Source organism: Salmo salar, chromosome ssa28 (assembly GCF_905237065.1).
Source record: "Salmo salar chromosome ssa28, Ssal_v3.1, whole genome shotgun sequence".
NCBI lineage: Eukaryota > Metazoa > Chordata > Actinopteri > Salmoniformes > Salmonidae > Salmo > Salmo salar.
The window spans coordinates 24948698-24967550 of record NC_059469.1 but is presented as its reverse complement, the minus strand read 5'-3'; the positions used below and the strand labels follow the sequence as shown (position 1 = coordinate 24967550).

Genomic DNA, 18853 nt, shown 5'->3' with positions numbered 1-18853 from the left:
GTGTAGGTCATGTAACGGTTTGTTGCATGCAATATTTTATTTGTGGACTTGAATTCATTCACTGTGTGACATTCTTAGTTTGGAACTGTCTGAAAACGTTGTAGGCTGTGGCTTATCAGCCTTATATTGGCTATCACGGTGCCGTATAAATGCATTTCTAATGGGTTATAGAGAAAACAACGCAATTATCACAATATAGGTAGTAAAAAAAAAGATTTGCCTGGCTTGTCGTCCCAATTGATTTTACCCACGCATACTGCTGGCGTCTGAACGTGAGAAGAGGGTCAAATGCATGTCTCACGGCCAGTGCGTGAGAGTTGGCAGCGCCGTATCAATACGACCTCTCCTATTTATAGAATTTATCTCGTGATCTCGACAAAACAATCATGAGATAAATATCATGAGATAAATTAATTGTGATCTCGACATGAGGATGGAGTTTTATTCACATGTCCTCTCTGCACTTCCGTAGTTATGGGAGTTGTAGCAGAGTTTCTAAACCCAAAGACGCAACATTGCGAGACTTTCGGGATTGCTTGCAAAACAGACAAGGCTGGCTGGGGTTTGAGAAGTCATTTGGGGAAGTGAAAAATGATTCCTTAGTTTTTTCTCAACCTAGATTCGAGCCAATGTCGTCAGTAGTTGAACATGTTATTACTCCAACCTCGTGAAAGTGACAAACTGACACACTTTAAATTATGTCTAAAACAACTTTAAATCGAAGGAGTTCGGCACCAGACGACGATTCGAACCGATGACTTGTTACTACGCATGAGTTTAGCTAGCCAACGAGTGTGATCTGGGATTTCTATTGGAGAAGTAGTTTTAGCCTATCTTCATACTATACTGTCTTTGGTTGTAGCGAAGAGGAAGAGAGAGGCTCAAACTCGGCAGAAAATCTGTCTCCCTCCAGCAGGTGGCGGTTTTTCGTTGTTTCGGCAACGAAAAACCGCCATGAGAGTGCGGAATCTGGTCAACAAACAAATTAGTGGGGTTTTTTTGCTACGGGAGGTTTATTTGATCGCATTTTTGTATGTTTTGTAATGTTGAAGTTGTTTTTAGTGTACTGATATAAGTAGGACATGTGACATCCCGGCAACTTTGAGAAAAAAGTGTTTATATCGGAGTTGTCTCGAGATGGCCATGCATCTCTCTCCATTGAATACAAGCAGTTGACGTGACATATCAAATCAAATTGTGTCACACGCGCCGAATACAATAGGTGTAGACCTTACCATGAAATGCCTACTTTACAAGCCCTTAACCAACAATGCAGTTAAGAAAATATAGTTAAGAAAATATTTACTAAATAAACTAAAGTTAAAAATAATTACACAATCAAATAACAATAACGAGGCTATATACAGGAAGTACCGGTACAGAGTCTTGTTAGTATATCCATAATATTTCGTTGTAGCAAGTTATTTTATGGTTCCTGAGACAAGTCGTACCATCTCTAGGACGTTTTTGTCAATGTGTAGTTCGCCATTAAACCCATATAAGAAGAAAAAAAATTGGTTTCATCGACTTTGCTTGAGTTTTTTTATTTTTATTTATGGGGACGTATCATATCATAAATAATTTAATCTAGGTTGACCGTGAATGGACTCGCATTCCAGTACAGTAAGTGGCGGTGTATGCACTTTACGATCCGCCAACCCAATCCAGAAGAAGAAGAAGAAACGTCTAATGATTGTACCTTGCGAAAATGACTATTGGGGAGGAGCCGAATGCGTGGGATGGGTGTCTGGTAAAGAAACGTTGAAAGTAGTCAGATGGATATAAGTAGCTAGCTAAATGAGAAGGAACCCATTTTAAGTGTTAGCGCAATCTTTCAAGAAATCATATTCGACTGAATCGGATATTTACATTTTTGTGTAGTCATATCAATGCCCAAGTGTGATATTTAGCTAGCATGGTGTTACAAAGGAAACATTAAGATGTTGTAGCTAGCAAGCTAACATTATCAAGAACTTACACAGAAGGATACAAACTGATCATCCAAAGCTAGCTGACATACTAGGAGCCAACGTTAGTGAACTACATTATCTTGTCAAGCAACGAAGAGAACACAACCTACATTTGGGAAATTGTAATATGAAAGAAGACGTGTCGGAGAAATTAGGATTTGTCCCTCAAAAAGACATCGTCTACAACAAACTTCTGCCATACGCGGATATATTAGACGAGGAATCCAATGACCTTTTGGGTAAAATCAAAGGAAACTTGGGCCGGGCTGTCCAGCTTCGAGAGATATGGCCGGGTGTCTTGTTTTGGACAAGGAAACTTTCCACGTAAGTGCTAACGTTAGCTAACCCAGTTCAGTTGTCTGGCTTTCTAGATAGCTACTGTAGATAACTAGTTAATCAATCAAATGTATTTATAAAGCTCTTTTTACATCAACAGATGTCACAAAGTGCTTATACATAAACCCAGCCTAAAATCCCAAACGGAAAGCAATGCAGATGTAGAAACACGTAGTTAATCATTCACCCGTTCTGTAAGTTAATTTGGGTCGCTAGCTGGCTAGCTACATAATACATTTGCTTCTGCCAAATAGTGTTTAGAAGCTGCCAATAGTTAGCTAAGGCTCGTTTTACGTTGGAGCAAGTGGGCTGCCCACCGGTAGTTAGCTAACTAACATATCTATTTGATCGGTGTTGGCATCACTGACTGGGCGGGCGGTTATGGATTTAGCTAACTAGCAGGATTAGCCAGGCCAAGAAACAAGTTCTTACGTGAGGTAGCTAGCTAGATGTGTTTTGTGCTCAAAAGTGTAAGAATGCTAACATAGCCATGCAGCAGAGAGTAAACATTAAAATGTCAAGCCCGAGATAGCAAGCAACATAACTAATGCCATGTCACGATATGATTCACGTTAGCAGTGGCCATAAGCAACGCCATGCTACTACTTGCTGTGTCATTAGAATATGACGCTTGCTAACTGACTTGGCTAATACTCCCTAAGCATCTTGTTTGTAAACATGCTTGTAGTCCTAACTAGTTGGTTGTACTACCGGTAACTTGCCACAGAGTCATTAATTTATATTTCTAACATCAGTTTCCATGTTCCCTAATGGCCCAGCTAGTTAGCTACTTGAGACACTGAGCGAGTTTGTTTTACATTGCTCGGTTAGGCGGGGTTTACTCGATTTAGACCTTTTCATTGGTCCAAAGTGAAATTTTCACTCACCCGGGACACCGGGCTATGCAAAACGATTATGCCCAATGTCACTGACATGACCCTATTGCCCAAATCCTTTTTAACAAACCATGCCTTCACTTAGGCTGGCTAAATTGGCCAGCCATTGCTTAGTCACTGACTGTATCAGAAGCACGTGAAGTCTTAGCAAGTGATCACAACAGCCTTGGTTTAAAAAAATAAATAGGTTTCTTGAGTCGTCCCATTAGATTGTATATATGTGTTGATGGTTTTACATCAAAGTCCCATGATTTAGCTAGCTGTATTGATTAGAGACTACAAAACTAAACAATTTCAGAAAGTGAAACAAACATTTCTTCATTTCCCCAAATATTCCTAAATATAATCAATATTATTTTCCAGTAGGGAGTTCAGTTTTGCTGTCACATGGCATTCAGCTACTGGTCATAACTACACAACACAAGTAGGCTTCCCAAATTACCTTAGTCCCTAGTTCAGGGCTCACTAATTGTTCAATTTTTGCTTTCACACTCACTGTTCACATATAGCCTTATCACTGCCAGTCCTTAAATGACATGCAGTCACACTTAAATTCTGTGTGGTTTCCTGAGGTATTTGGTGACACATACAGTGCATTTGAAAGTTTACAGCCTTATTCTAAAATTGATTAAAAAAAATATATATCTCGCTAATCTACACACAATACCCCGTAATGACAAAGCGAAAACAGGTTTAGATTTTTGTTGCAAGTTTATACAAAATAAAAAGCAAATGCCTTATTTACATAAGTATTTAGACCCTTTGCTATGGATGCGGTCCAAACGCATAAAAGACAAACCCTCGTCCACTTACCCTCGCCTTATGCCCTTGGGGGAATCACTGTCGCCATCTTGGAAGGCGGTCCAAATGATTAGCCAAGCAAGGGAAGTTTACAACGTAAGCCCCTCAGCCCTCGTTTTTAGTCGGCGTTGCGAGTGTACAATTTTTCACTCGGGCCTGAAACTTCCCATAATTCAATTTGTGACAATTGTACATCCGCTAAGAACAGTCAGTGAAAACTTAAAAACAACATCAATGGAGAAATGAACATACAAGTGTAAGTAAAAACAAATGCAATAAATTAGTAGCACAATTTCTAATGCACATAAAGTAAATGTTTTTGTTTGGTTATCTTAAGGGAATTGTGGAAATAATGTATTTTCCTTCAAGAAGTTCCAACTAGGCAGGCTAACGTTAGTTAGCTAATTAATTTGCTAGCTATCATACAGTAGGCATATTAATAATATATTTAATATAAGTAGACATGCATTCATAATTGACTGAAGCGCATATAAAGCACCCACAAGCTACCGGTGGCTGAAAACACAATCATCGCGGGATGAACGAGTGAATTTCCAGCCTAGGGTGGTCTATTTAAAAAATCATTCCTCCTTCCCTTGCCCTGCAAGTGTATACTTGTCAGACGCCATGATACGTCATCAGAAGTGTCCACTTAATTTGAGGGCTGAGAGGATAGGGTGTGTCTTAAGTGTTTGGACCGGAGCCCAAGATACTTGAAATTGAGCTCAGGTGCATCCTGATTCCATTGATCATTCTTGAGATGTTTCTACAACTTGATTGGAGTCCGCCTGTGGAAAATTCAATTGATTGGACATGATTTGGAAAGGCACACACCTGTCTATATAAGGTCCCTTAGATGAGAGTGCATGTCAGAGCAGAAACCAAGCCATGAGGTCGAAGGAATTGTCCGTAGAGCTCCGAGACAGGATTGTGTCGAGGCACAGATCTGGGGAAGGGTACCAAAACATTTCTGCAACACTGACGGTTCCCAGGAACACAGTGGCCTCCATAATTCTTAAACGGAATAAGTCTGGCACCACCAAGACTCTTTCTAGAGCTGGCCACCTGGCCAAACTGAGCAGTTTGGGGAGAAGGGACTTGGTCAGGGAGGTGACCAAGAACCCGATGGTCACTGACAGAACTCCAGAGTTCATCTGTGGAGATGGTTGTCCTTCTTGAAGGTTCTCCCATCGCTGCAGCACTCCACCAATCAGGCCTTTATGGTAGAGGGGCCAGACGGAAGCCACTCCTCAGTAAACGGCACATGACAGCCTGCTTGGAGTTTGCCAAAAGGCACCTAAACACTCTCAGACCATGAGAAACAAGATTCTCTGGTCTGATGAAACCAAGATTAAACGCTTTGGCCTGAATGCAAGGCATCATGTCTGGAGGAAACCTGGCACCATCCCTACGGTGAAGCATGGTGGTGGCAGCATCATGCTGTGGGGATGTTTTTCAGCGGCAGGGACTGGGAGACTAGTTATGCTCGAGGGATAGATGAACAGAGAAAAGTACAGAGATCCTTGATGAAAACCTGCTCCGGAGCACTCAGGACCTAAGACTGGGGTGAAGGTTCACCTTTCAACAGGACAATGACCCTAAGCACACAGCCAAGACAACGCAGGAGTGGCTTCAGGACAATGCTTTGAATGTCATTGAGTGGCCCAGCCAGAGCCCGGATTTGTACCTGATCGAACATCTCTGGCGAGACTTGAAAATAGCTGTACAACAACGTTCCCCATCCAACTTGACAGAGCTTGAGAGGATCTGCAGAGAAGAATAGGAGAAACTCCCCAAATACAAGTGTGCCCAGCTTGTAGCGTCATACCCAAGAAGACTTGAGGCTGTGATCGCTGCCAAAGGTGTTTCAACAAAGTACTGAATAAAGGTTCTGACACTCGTCGGATATGACAGAACTTACAAACTATCACAGTTTAGAAAGGGAACCACAACTGCACGCAGTCGAGTGACGCGGGCCTACCAGATTAATTAAAACCTCTTTGGGCTAGGGGGCAGTATTTTGACGTCCGGATGAAAAGCCTGCCCAAAGTAAACTGCCTGTTACTCAGGCCCTGAAGCTAGGATATGCATTTAATTGGTAGATTTTGATAGAAAACACTCTAAAGTTTCTAGTGTTAAAATAATGTCTGTGAGTATAACATGACTGATATGGCAGGCGAAACCCCAAGGACAAACCATCCCCCCCCCAAAAGAATTTGGACTACCACTGTTTTTAATGGCTGTCACTTTTATTACAAGGCGAAAACCTCCCAGATTGCAGTTCCTAGTGCTTCCACTAGATGTCAAGTCTTTAGAAAGAGTTTCAGGCTGGGTTTTGGAAAAATGAGCCAGAAGTTGTAGTTTTTCTAAGTGGCTCCCATTTTGGCTGTAGTGTTTCCATGCGTGTGGAGGAAAGCGCTTTCTTTGTTATTTATCTCCGGTAATGAACATACTATTCTCCGTCTTAAAATGTATTGTTTATTTCCGTATTAGGGTATCTAAGGTTTGATTATGAACGTTGTTTGACTTGTTTGGATAAGTTTATTGGGAATGTTTGGGATTCATTTTGAAGGAGGGAAACCAGTGGATCATTGACTGAAGTGCGCCAGCTAAAGTGAGTTTTTATGGATATAAAGGACTTTATTGAACAAAAGGACCATTTGTGATGTAACTGGGATGTTTTGGAGTGCCAACAGAAGATCTTCAAAGGTAAGGCATTTATTATATCGCTCTTTCAGACTTTCGTGTCGCACTTGCCTGGTTGAAAAATGTTTTTCATGGTTTTGTATGCGGGGCGCTGTCCTCAGATAATCGCATGGTGTGCTGTCGCCGTAAAGCCTTTTTGAAATCTGACACAGCGGCTGGATTAACAAGAAGTTAAGCTTTATTTTGATGTATTACACCTGTATTTTCATGCATGTTACATTTTTATATTTCTGTAGTTTGGATTTCACGCTCTGCAATTTCACCGGATGTTGTCGAGGTGGGTCGCTAGCGGAACGCTTGCGCTAGAATTATAATTTTTTTGCTGCTTGCTTCGAGGCAAGCAACACTGAACCATTCATGAGAGCATCAGCTGTTCCGGACTGTGTGATCACTCTCTCCGTAGCCAATGTGAGTAAGTCCTTTAAACAGGTTAACATTCGCAAGGCCGCAGGGCCAGACGGATTACCAGGACGCGTACTCAGATCAGCTGGCAAGTGTCTTGACTGACATTTTCACTGACTTATCTACATATTTCAAGCAGACCACCATAGTCCCTGTTCCCAAGAATGCCCAGGTAATCTGTCTAAATGACTATCATCCTATGGCACTCACATCTGTAGCCATGAAATGTTTTAAAAGGCTGGTCATGGCTCACATCAACACCATCAATGCAGACACTGGGGACCCACTCTAATTCGCGCAACGCCCCAACAGATCCACAGATGATGCAATCTCTATTGCACTCCACACTGTCCTTTCCCACCTGGACAAAATGAACACTTATGTGAGAATGCTGTTCATTGAGTACAGCTCAGCGTTCAACGCCATAGCTTAGTGATGCGCTTTGAGGGCACTAAAGACTGGGATTAAAAGCCTCCCTCTGCAACTGGGTCCTGGACTTCCTGATGGGCCGCCCCCAGGTGGTGAGGGTAGGCAACAACACATCTGCCACAATGACCCTTAACACAGGGTTTCCTCAGGGGTGCGTGCTTAGTCCCCTCCTGTTATCCCTGTTCACCCATGACTGTGTGGCTGCGAATGACTCCAACATAGGACTGATCACTGAAGACGATAAGACAGCCTACAGGGAGGAGGTCAGGGACCTGGCGGTGTGGCGCTAGCGCAACAACCTCTCCTTCAACGTCCGCAAGACACAGGAGCTGATCATGGACTATAGGAAACAGAGGGCCGAGCACGCCCCCATTCACATCGATGGGCTGTAATGGAGCAGGTCGAGAGCTTCAAGTTCCTCAGCGTCCACATAACTAAGGACCTATAATAGTCCAAACACGTCAACGCAGTCGTGATGAGGCCAGACAATACCTCTTCCCCTCAGGAGGCTGAAAAGATTTGTAATGGGTCCTCAGATCCTCAGTTCTACAGCTGCACAATTGATGGCATCTTTACTGGCTGCATCACAACTTGGTATGGGAAATGCTTGGCATCCAATCGCAAGTCGTTACTGAGAGTAGTGAGTTTGGCCCACTACGTCACTGTGGCAGAGTTCCCTGCCATCCAGGACCTCTGTACCAGGTGCTGTCAGAGGAAGGCTCTAAGAATGGTCCGGGGACGAAATCGTCCCACCTACTCAACAGCCAGTGGAATCCCGTGGCGCGATATTCAAATACCTTAGAAATGCTATTACTTCAATTTCTCAAATATATGACTATTTTACACCATTTTAAAGACAAGACTCTCGTTAATCTAACCACACTGTCCGATTTCAAAAAGGCTTTACAACGAAAGCAAAACATTAGATTATGTCAGCAGAGTACCCTGCCAGAAATAATCAGACACCCATTTTTCAAGCTAGCATATAATGTCACATAAACCCAAACCACAGCTAAATGCAGCACTAACCTTTGATGATCTTCATCAGATGACACTCCTAGGACATTATGTTATACAATACATGCATGTTTTGTTCAATCAAGTTCATATTTATATCAAAAACCAGCTTTTTACATTAGCATGTGACGTTCAGAACTAGCATACCCACCGCAAACTTCCGGTGAATTTACTAAATTACTCACGATAAATGTTCACAAAAAACATAAAAATTATTTTAAGAATTATAGATACAGAACTCCTTTGTGCAATCGCGGTGTCCGATTTTAAAATAGCTTTTCGGCAAAAGCACATTTTGCAATATTCTGAGTAGATAGCTCGCCATCACGGGCTAGCTATTTTGACACCCACCAAGTTTGGCTTTCACTAAACTCAGAATTACTATTAGAAAAATTGGATTACCTTTGCTGTTCTTCATCAGAATGCACTCACAGGACTTCTACTTCAACAACAAATGTTGGTTTGGTTCAAAATAATCCATAGTTATGTTCAAATATCCTGTTTTGTTTGTGCGTTCAAGACACTATCCGAAGGGTGAGCCCGACGCGTTTCGTGACAAAAAAAATTCGAAATATTCCATTACCGTATGTCAACCGCTGTTTAAAATCAATTTTTATGCGATTTTTCTCGTAAAAAAGCGATAATATTCCGACCGGGAAACCCTGTTTTACGTTCAAAGACGAAAAAATAAAAACATGGTGTCGGCTCGTGCACGCGTCCCCAGTCTCATTGTTCTCTGATCGACCACTATCCAAATGCGCTACTGTTTTTCAGCCATGGCCTGCAAAGGCATCATTCAACGTTTTGCCACCTTCTGAGAGCCTATGGGAGCCGTAGGAAGTGTCACGTTACAGCAGAGATCCTCAGTTTTCAATAAAGAGAGTGTAGAAGGCCAAGAAATGGTCAGAGAGGGCACTTCCTGTAAGGAATCTTCTCAGGTTTTTGCCTGCCATATGAGTTCTGTTATACTCACAGACACCATTCAAACAGTTTTAGGAACTTTAGGGTGTTTTCTATCCAAATCAAACAATTATATGCATATTCTACTTTCTGGGCAGTAGTAATAACCAGATTAAATCGGGTACGTTTTTTATCTGGCCGTGCAAATACTGCCCCCTACCCTAGAGAGGCTAAATGACTAAAATGTAAATGTTATCGGTATCATTTTTTTTTTTGCAAGAAAATATCAGGTATCGGCCGAAAATATATTGGTGCATCACTAATTCGCACAGGTGTAAAAGTTGGTCTTATTTACTTGAAATAGAAGTCAACCCACCTACAAGTCAGACTCAATCTCACAGGTACGAACATGACTTGAGTTGCGTGCCCTTAAAGGGGCAGGTAGATGTTTGTCTCATCTGCGATCCTTTGGTTAAGACTCAGGTCACTAAATTAAACAGTATACCACATTACTTTTTACTTAATAGTAATACATTTGTTTTAGGAACATTACAAAGCATGTTCATCTTGTTTTGTGGTTGTCACTTTAGGAGGGAAAGTATTTTGGCTAGTAAAAAATTCTGTGGCTGGTGGACAAAAAAGGAAACATCAAAGTATCAAAACAGGACTAAGATTGAATCCTACTACACCGGCTCTGACACTCATCGGATGTGGCAGGGCTTGTAAACTATTACTGACTACAAAGGGAAACCAAGCCGTGAGCCTACCAGATGAGCTAAATGCCTTTTTTATGCTTGCTTCGAGGCGAGCAACACTGAAGCATGCATGAGAGTACCAGCTGTTCCGGACGACTGTGTGATCACGCTCTCCGTAGCTGATTTGAGCAAGACCTTATAAACAGGTCAACATTCACAAAGCCGCAGGGCCAGACGGATTACCAGGACGTGTACTCAAATCATGCGTTGACCAACTGGTAAGTGACTTCACTGACATTTTCAACTTCTCTCTGACCAAGTCTGTGATGTCTACATGTTTCAAGCAGACCACCATGGTCCCTGTGCCCAAGAAAGCGGAGGTAACCTCCCTAAATAATTACCGCCCCGTAGCACTCACGTCGGTATCCATGAGGTGCTTTGAAAGGCTGGTCATGGCTCAAATCAACAGCATCCTTCCGGATACCCTAGACCCACTCCAATTTGCATACCGCCCCAACAGATCCACAGATGATGCAATCGCACTCCGCACTGCCCTTTCCCATCTGGTCAAAAGGAAAACCTGTGTGAGAATGCTGTTCATTGACTACAGCTCAGTGTTCAACACCATAGTGTTCACAAGGTGGTAAGGGTATGCAACAACACATCTGTCACGCTGATCCTCAACACTGGGGCCCCTCGTGTGTGTGTGTGCTTAGTCCCGTCCTGTACTCCCTGTTCACTCATGATTGCACGGCCAGGCACGACTCCAACACCATTAAGTTCGCTGATGACACAACAGTGGTAGGCCTGATCACCGACAACAATGAGACAGCCTATAGGGAGGGTGTCTGAGACAACAACCTCTCCCTCAATGTGAGCAAGACAATGGAGCTGATCGTGGACTATAGGAAAAGGAGGACCGACCAGGCCCCCATTAACATCGACGGGGCTGTAGTGGAGCGGGTCGAGAGTTTTTCAAGTTCCTTGGTGTCCACATTACCAACAAACTATCATGGTCCAAACACAACAAGACAGTTGTGAAGAGGGCATGACAACACCTTTTCCCCTCAGGAGACTGAAAAGATTTTGCCTGGGTCCCCAGAGGGTAGTGCGTATGACCCAGTACATCACTGGGGCCAAGCTTCCTGCCATCCAGGACCTATATACTAGATGGTGTCAGAGGAAGGCCCAACAAATTGTCTAACTCCAGCCACCCAAGTCATAGACTGTTCTGCTACCGCACGGCATGCTGTACTGGAGAGCCAAGTCTAGGTCCAGAAGGCTCCTTGACAGCTTCTACCCCCTTGAACCATGAAAATATATCAAATTGCCCCCTGAAATATTTACTTTGACCCCCCCCCCCCCTTTGTTTTTACACTGCTGCTACTCTCTGTTTATTATCTATGCATAGTCACTTTACCCCTCTTCACTGTTGACCTTGATACTGGTGTTTTGCGGGTACTATTTAATGAAGCTGGACTTGAGGCGTCTTTCTCAAACTATACACACTAATGTACTTGTCTTGCTCAGTTATGCATGGGGGCCTCCCACTCCTCTTTCTATTCTGGTTAGAGACAGTTTGCGCTGTTCTGTGAAGGGAGTAGTACACAGCATTGTACGAGATCTTCAGTTTCTTGGCAATTTCTCGCATGGAATAGCCTTCATTTCTCAGAAGAAGAATAGACTGACGCGTTTCAGAAGAAAGTTCTTTGTTTCTGGCCATTTTGAGTGTCTACTCTAACCCACAAATGCTGATGGTCCAGATATTCAACTAGTCTAAAGGAGGCCAGTTTTCAGCTGTGCTAACATAATTGCAAAAGGGTTTTCTAATGATCAATTAGCCTTATAAAAAGATAAACTTGGATTAGCTAACACAATGTGCCGTTGGAACATAGGAGTGATGGTTGCTGATAATGGGCCTCTGTACGCCTATGTAGATATTCCATAAAAAAATCAGCTGTTTCCAGCTACAATAATCATTTACAACATTAACAATGTCTACAGTATATTTTGATCAATTTGATGTTTTCTTTCAAAACAAGGACATTTCTAAGTGACCCCAAACTTTTGAACAGTAGTGTACATGTACAAATTACCACGACTAACCTATATCCCTGCACATTGACTCGGTATTGGTACCCTCTGTGTATAGCCTCATTATTGTTGTAATTTTCTTTGTTACTTTTTTAATTATTTAGTAAATATTTTCTTAACTCCATTTCTTGAACTGCATTGTTGGTTAAGGGCTTGTAAGTAAGCATTTCACAGTTAGGTCTACACCTGTTGTATTTGGCGCATGTGACAAATGCATTTGATTTGATTCCTTATTCTGCCTGTCAGATATGCATGTTTGTTCTGATAGTATATTTCTATATGAACGTTCCAGAATGTTGGGTATGGCGGCAGGTAGCCTAGTGGTTAGAGTGTTGGGCCAGTAACCGAAAGGTTGCTAGATCAAATCCCAGAGCTGACCAGGTAAAAATCTGTCGTTCTGCCCATGAGCAAGGCAGTTAACCCACTGTTCCCCGGACGCTGAAGACGTGGATGTCGATTATGGCAGCTACCCGCACCTCTCTGATTCAGAGGGGTTGGGTTAAATGCGGAAGACACATTTCAGTTGAATGCATTGTTGTACAACTGACTAAGTATCCCTGTTTCCTATTGCTGAACGTGCCCCAGGCCTATACCTTCAGTATAGAATAGCCTATACAATTGATAAAAATCGATGCACAGTTTTGTGTGAACCATTTCAGAAGTTCTGAATGTAAGGCATTCGTCAGAGCTCCCCAAACCAGAAGAGACCTGTTCCAAATGTATACGCTCCATCCTGGTTTATGGGAATAGCTGCACATAGACAGTGTCTTCACACCTTGTTAATGTTGTAGCATTACATCAGGTTACTCTGTCTGTGTTGTGTAGGGAATACGGTGCCATTTGGGACTAAGTCTACATGCCGGTGCATATGTCCGACCAGGTTATGACTGAGTCACTGCTGGTCCAGACTCGGAGACATGGAAATTCTGCCCTCCAATAGTTCTAGAGCTACAATAGATTCTAGAGCTACACAAGTATTTTGGCTCCTCAGCAAGAACAAGAAGCATTCAGTGCAGGCCTATCTCTGTGGTCTGTACAGTTTTTGCCTGGCGCTGAGTACATCAGACGGAAAATATTTACACAAGAAGCAACCTAATATCACACAGTCAAACTCTGTCATTTAGTAAGTTCACCATTCTGCCATTCTCACTGTTAACTTAGCAATTTAGGCCTAGGTTTAAAACAATATTGTTACTTTGCAAGCTTTGTGTGGGAGTTTCTTTTCTTGAGACGGAATCTAGTTAAAGGCCTAGCATCTTCTCCTTCCGGATCTGCTTTGCACATACAGTACCAGTCATAAGTTTGGACACCTATTCATTCAAGAAACACAAGCAATGGACATTAGACCGGTGGAAATCTGTCCTTTTGGTTTGAGTCAAAATGTGAGATTTTTTGTTCCAACCGCCGTGTCTTTGAGACAGAGTAGGTGAACGAATGATCTCCGCATGTGTGGTTCCCACCATGAAGCATGGAGGAGATGGTGTGGGGGTGCTTTACTGGTGACACGGTCTGTGATTTATTTAGAATTCAAGGCACATTTAACCAGCATGGCTACCACAGCATTCTCCAGCGGTACGCCATCCCATCTGGTTTGCGCTTAGTGGGAGTATAATTTGTTTTTCAACAGGACAATGACCCAAAACACACCTCCAGGCTTTGTAAGGGCGAGTGATGGAGTGCTGCATTAGATGACCTGGCCTCCACCTTAACCCAGTTGAGATGGTTTGGGATGAGTTGGACCGCAGAGTGAAGGAAAAGCAGTTCCCATATGTGGGAACTCCAAGTCTGTTGGAAAATCATTCCTCATGAACCTGGTTGAGAGTGCCAAGAGTGTGCAATGGTGTCATCAATGCAAAGGGTGGCTACTTTGAAGAATCTAAAATATACTTTTGGTTAGTACCTGATTCCATATGTGTTGTTTCATAGTTTTGATGTCTTCACTATTATTCTACAATGTAGAAAAGAGTAAAAATAAAGAAGAACCCTCGTACTACGTTTCTTATTCACCTGCTCTATACTAGGCTATACCCATAAAGCTGTTTTTGTTGTTCAGGAACATGAGTCTCTGGCAGAATGTTTGCACATATTAATTGTGAAGCAGCAACTGAATATTATATTTAACTTTATATATAGGGATAGCCCAAAGCTCCTTTTCTGTCCATTCTACGCAATACAAGAAGTCAAGTATATATTATTCCCTGGCTAGCTCACTTTGAATCGTGGATGTTCAGGCTAGCTATAGGCCTAGCCCTACGGCTGCGGCCACACATTTTGTCTGAAAATTCCTTATTTTCCAGTGGGAGGCCTCCTTTGACGGATGTTGGTAAACGGAGTTGAAAACACACTAGACATTAGTCCTTTTTGGATATTCGGCTCGTCCGAGAATAGCTGCGTTGAATTGAACTTTTGACTGGTAAAAACTGACAGTTGTTGAATGAATATATGATCTAATCCGCGTTCATGGGTCTTTGTGGCAGTAGCCTAAAGCTGTTCTTCTCTTGTAGGTACATGCGATTGTACGGCAGGAAGTTCAGCAAGGAGGACCATGTGCTGTTCATCAAGCTGCTGTACGAGCTGATCACCATCGACAAGCTGGAGATCAGTATGATGCAAGGCCTAGCCCGGCTACTCATCAACCTCCTCAAGTAAGACCCATGGGCTAAACACACGGTCACACATACAAACACACACATTGACATGCTGGAGATCGGCATGATGCGAGGTCTGGCCCACCTCATCAGCTTCAAGTTAGTATGGGCTACTGCTACACACACAGTGATGGCTTCGCTCGCTCGTGGAGGGCCTCGCACGCTCGACCTCCTAAAGTAAGCAACACACAAACCCCCATCAACAAGCTTGAGACCAGTATGATGCAAGGTCTTGCCATCCTCATCAGTCAATGTCACGTTATAGGACTCTAAACAGCCTTTAATTTATTTCTTGGTTTGTCAGTGACTGGCTGTTCTACTGTTTTCCTCATTGTGTGAGAAGTTCAAGTGTCACTCACATTTAAGAGTTGAAATACTCTCTGTAAATTGAGCCCTGCCCTCACCTAGTTGTATGAAGCTCTGAGGCAACAGTGACATAATTTAAATGAAGTCCTTTTACATGTTTTAACCCCACCTACTCTTATTTCTAACAGGAAAAGAGAGCTGCTGTCGCGGGAGGATCTTGAGTTGCCTTGGAGACCCCTGTACGAGCTACAAGACAGGATCCTCTACTCAAAGACTGAACACCTGGGACTAAACTGGTTCCCCAAGTACGCCCCTCTTCTCTTTTACCAGCACAGTTAAAAACGGCCTTAAAAAATAAAATAAACTCTGCATATTGACACATTGAAACCAACCTACTCAGCTGTAAAATCTTCAAGGTAAAGTCTGTGTTATGACATCATCATACAGTGCCGGGTGACTTCCCGATTAGAGTCGTCAACACAATGACATCCAAAAATCATCCAAGACTGCCACTATTGGTTCTTCCCATTTTGAGCCCTTCCTTGAGGCATGCTTGGAAGATTCTAATAGCAGGAAGGTGGCGGTGCCCCGCTTCGCACGATGATGTAATATCGATGAGTCTACCTTTAAAAATAAAATTAAAATGGAGCTCAGCCCTGAATCTCTAGTGGTGTTATGAATGGATTTATTGTGAAAAACATTGCTCTATTATGTTGGTATCTGTTGGCGCTGTATAGGTACTGCCTATTGCTATGGTACTGCCTAATACAGTTCAGGCCCGCCCTTGATGCATCCTTTCTTACATGCACATATGTTCTGTTGTCCCTGCCCCCAGTTGTTGCCTGGGCTAATTTCTGAATGTGGAGAAATCTGTACCTACCCCCAGGTGGCATATAGCCCTAGAGCCACCTTCCCTGGTCATCACTAGCTTCCACAGCCACAAAGTTGTAAACCCCGCCTATTTCTACAATTTTTATCTTCTACATTTTTTTATTTTAAACAAATCCCTAACTTAACCACACTGCTAACCTTGTGCTTAACCCTAACCTTAAGACCAAAAAGCAAATGTTTTGTTTTAATGGCTTTTTACCATATAGCCAGTTTTGGCTGTGGAATCTAGTGGAAACCCCCTCCCACACCTTTTCTCCCAGCAAGCAGTGCGAGGTGCTCTTGTATGGGTCTATGGGAACATTGTGTGTCACTACAAAGCCTTGCTAGCACATAACAGTAATCAGCTCTCTCACCAAGGGAAGCAAGCTGCTACTGTTTACTGATGCTTGGCCCTTTGTTTTTAAAGAAAACGAGCAGTGGAAAACAAAAATATTCAGAAAATGTGCAATGCGCTGCTGCAGTACAAAAAAGGTGTTATAATTTTTTTTGATGTATTTAATTGAAATGGATTGGCTTTTCATAGTGTGAATCTGAATGTGTTTTTATGCCTTTGTCTCCTCTCACATTCAGTTCCCTACGGCCTCGTGCTTCCTCTAAACACGTAATGATAAAATTGTTTCAGAGGTGGTAAGGACAACACTTCTCTTTTGTGTTTTTTTTATTTTATTATTTCATCCTTTTATTGAGGCACTCTTTTTGGTTTTAATTTTTCTATGTTGCATGTTGAAAACCAAAAAGCACACTGGACACCCCCACGCAGCTTGTTTGACATAAAATCAACTACAAATCTACCAAAAAGCAATGTTAACATTCCTCTCATATTGGACACTGCCGCACTGCATCTAACCCCCTTCCTTTGTCAAGTCCCATATGATTTGGTGGATTGACCCATTGTCAGCAGCAGGTTTTGCAGCAGTACCCACTAGAGTAGCCTAGCCCATTCTGAAGTCAGCGGTTTCTAAACGGCCATGATGGATAACATCTTTGTGGTACAAAAGAGCACAGATCTGTGCAAAAAAATGCTTGTGGTTCAATGCATATGGTTTTTTGGCCTTAATCATGCTGCCAGATAATAATTAACTTTACAGTAGCTTATCTTTGCGGTTCTGTTCGCTTTTGCGCCACAAATGTTGCTGTTAGAGTCATTATAAGGGTAGAAGCTCTTGTATCACGCCCCCCCCCCCCCCCCGGTATACTGGTATGAGATAGGGGTGAACATCATCGCGTGACGTTTCGCCCCCACTTCAAACTCTAAAGGACATCTGGGTGTTCCCCAGGGTTGAGTGTCGGGCCGTTGGTAATGGTGTTCTGGTCAGGCTGCTTTGTATTATTACTTCGGTGCGTTACTTTGATTTTCAGTGTGGTCTGTCTGTGGGTTGCATCCCACAAATCTCTCCTTCCTCCTAAAGTGTGCATTCTTTCACTACTTCCCACAAATGTAAAATCATTATATTTGCGTTGGAATGGGCTAGAGGGAGTTTCCATATAGGCCTAGCAATCATTTTCCTTTTGAAATCCATAAAGGGAAGTGAACAAGTGCACATTTCAGGAGAAAGGAGAGATTAGGCTCTCCTCACTCAAGCCCTGAGATGGAAAGCCAAGAGCCCCTGGCTGAAATTGCTCATGTTGTAGTTCCCATTAGTCTATTGAATTAAAGCAATGCAATCAGGTTGATTTGAAAAATAAATGTAACACAGCTTAGAGCACGGTTGAATGGGACAGAGGGGCAGTTTAGAACGCATGGCTTGAGCTCAGCATGCATGTACGAGTGGAGGGCAAGGCAGGGGGATTGAGGGTGTTTGAGCGCAATGGCTGGGGTTATATTGGTCCTCAGCTAAATCTTTTGACACTTATGTGACACTGAGTTTAGTCACATGAGTCTAACCTTTACAAGCCATTATATACAGAGGCCCTATTGTAACTGTGCCCAAAAAATAAAAGTAACCAAAACCACAGCAGTCAGAAGTCCTGTAATGTAGGCCTAGGATTGGTTGTATAATTTAGGCACCAAACAAGAAAATGGACAATGGCAGTAAGTAATGCTCATTTCAAGGGACTACTTGAACTTGTCCAAACCGCTTTCTGTTGAAAAGCCTTTACCGTTACATTCCCCAGATATGTTTACGGTTTAGTCAGGCTATGTGATAAAAAGCCTCAAACAATGGCCGAGGGCATCTGCCTAAAGGGCAACTCTCCACTGTCAAGGTCAGCATTCATTACAGGTAATAACGGCTAGTCCTACTGTTTACATGAAGCCTCAGGCCTACTCATTTTCCCTCCTAGACATTTCCCCAAGCCCAATAAAAGGCTTCATTCTGATGATTGTGAATGAACAGAGTAAATCTGTTAATTAGGTACCATTCATGTGCTGCTGTTACACTGCTGGCCCATGGCCATCCAGGACAAAGGTTGAACGGCCCTGGAATAGTCACATTGTTCTAGTCAATGACTTTAGTTCTGTAGATGTGTGTGGCGGGTGTTTCTGTCGTCCTTTTGTCATGCTATGCCAGTTTGTGTGTCCTCGATTCCCTTGCTGTGTGGATGTACACACCTGCCCAACACATCCCTTACTTTTCATCAGTGTTTGAGTTGATCCGGTACATACACTTGTCTCTCTACTGCTTCATTACAGGCACCATAATATATGAACACTACTGGAAATGATCACCACACCCTAAATGAGTACAGAGCCAGGACTTTTCCCACTACACTTGATCAGTAGAATTTATATGCGTGATTTGGCTGTACCTGCAGTCAGTCAG

At 42.8% G+C, this 18853-nt stretch overlaps 1 protein-coding gene across 4 annotated transcripts in view; it reads left to right on the top strand.

Moving 5' to 3' along the window:
* Positions 1-1705: 1705 nt before the first annotated feature.
* Positions 1706-18853, top strand: part of LOC106589746 (proteasome activator complex subunit 4B) — a 78747-nt gene continuing 61599 nt past the window's right edge. Inside the window, exons 1-4 of one of the 4 annotated variants that reach the window (XM_045710237.1) lie at positions 1706-2294; positions 14751-14891; positions 15389-15505; positions 16662-16718. In XM_045710237.1, coding sequence (XP_045566193.1) covers positions 2098-2294; positions 14751-14891; positions 15389-15505; positions 16662-16718 — 512 coding nt within the window. In that variant the 5' untranslated portion in view covers positions 1706-2097. Of the gene's footprint in view, positions 2295-10314; positions 10431-14750; positions 14892-15388; positions 15506-16661; positions 16719-18853 lie in introns of those variants that run through there. The other 3 variants (XM_045710239.1, XM_045710238.1, XM_045710240.1) reach the window with 3 other exon arrangements.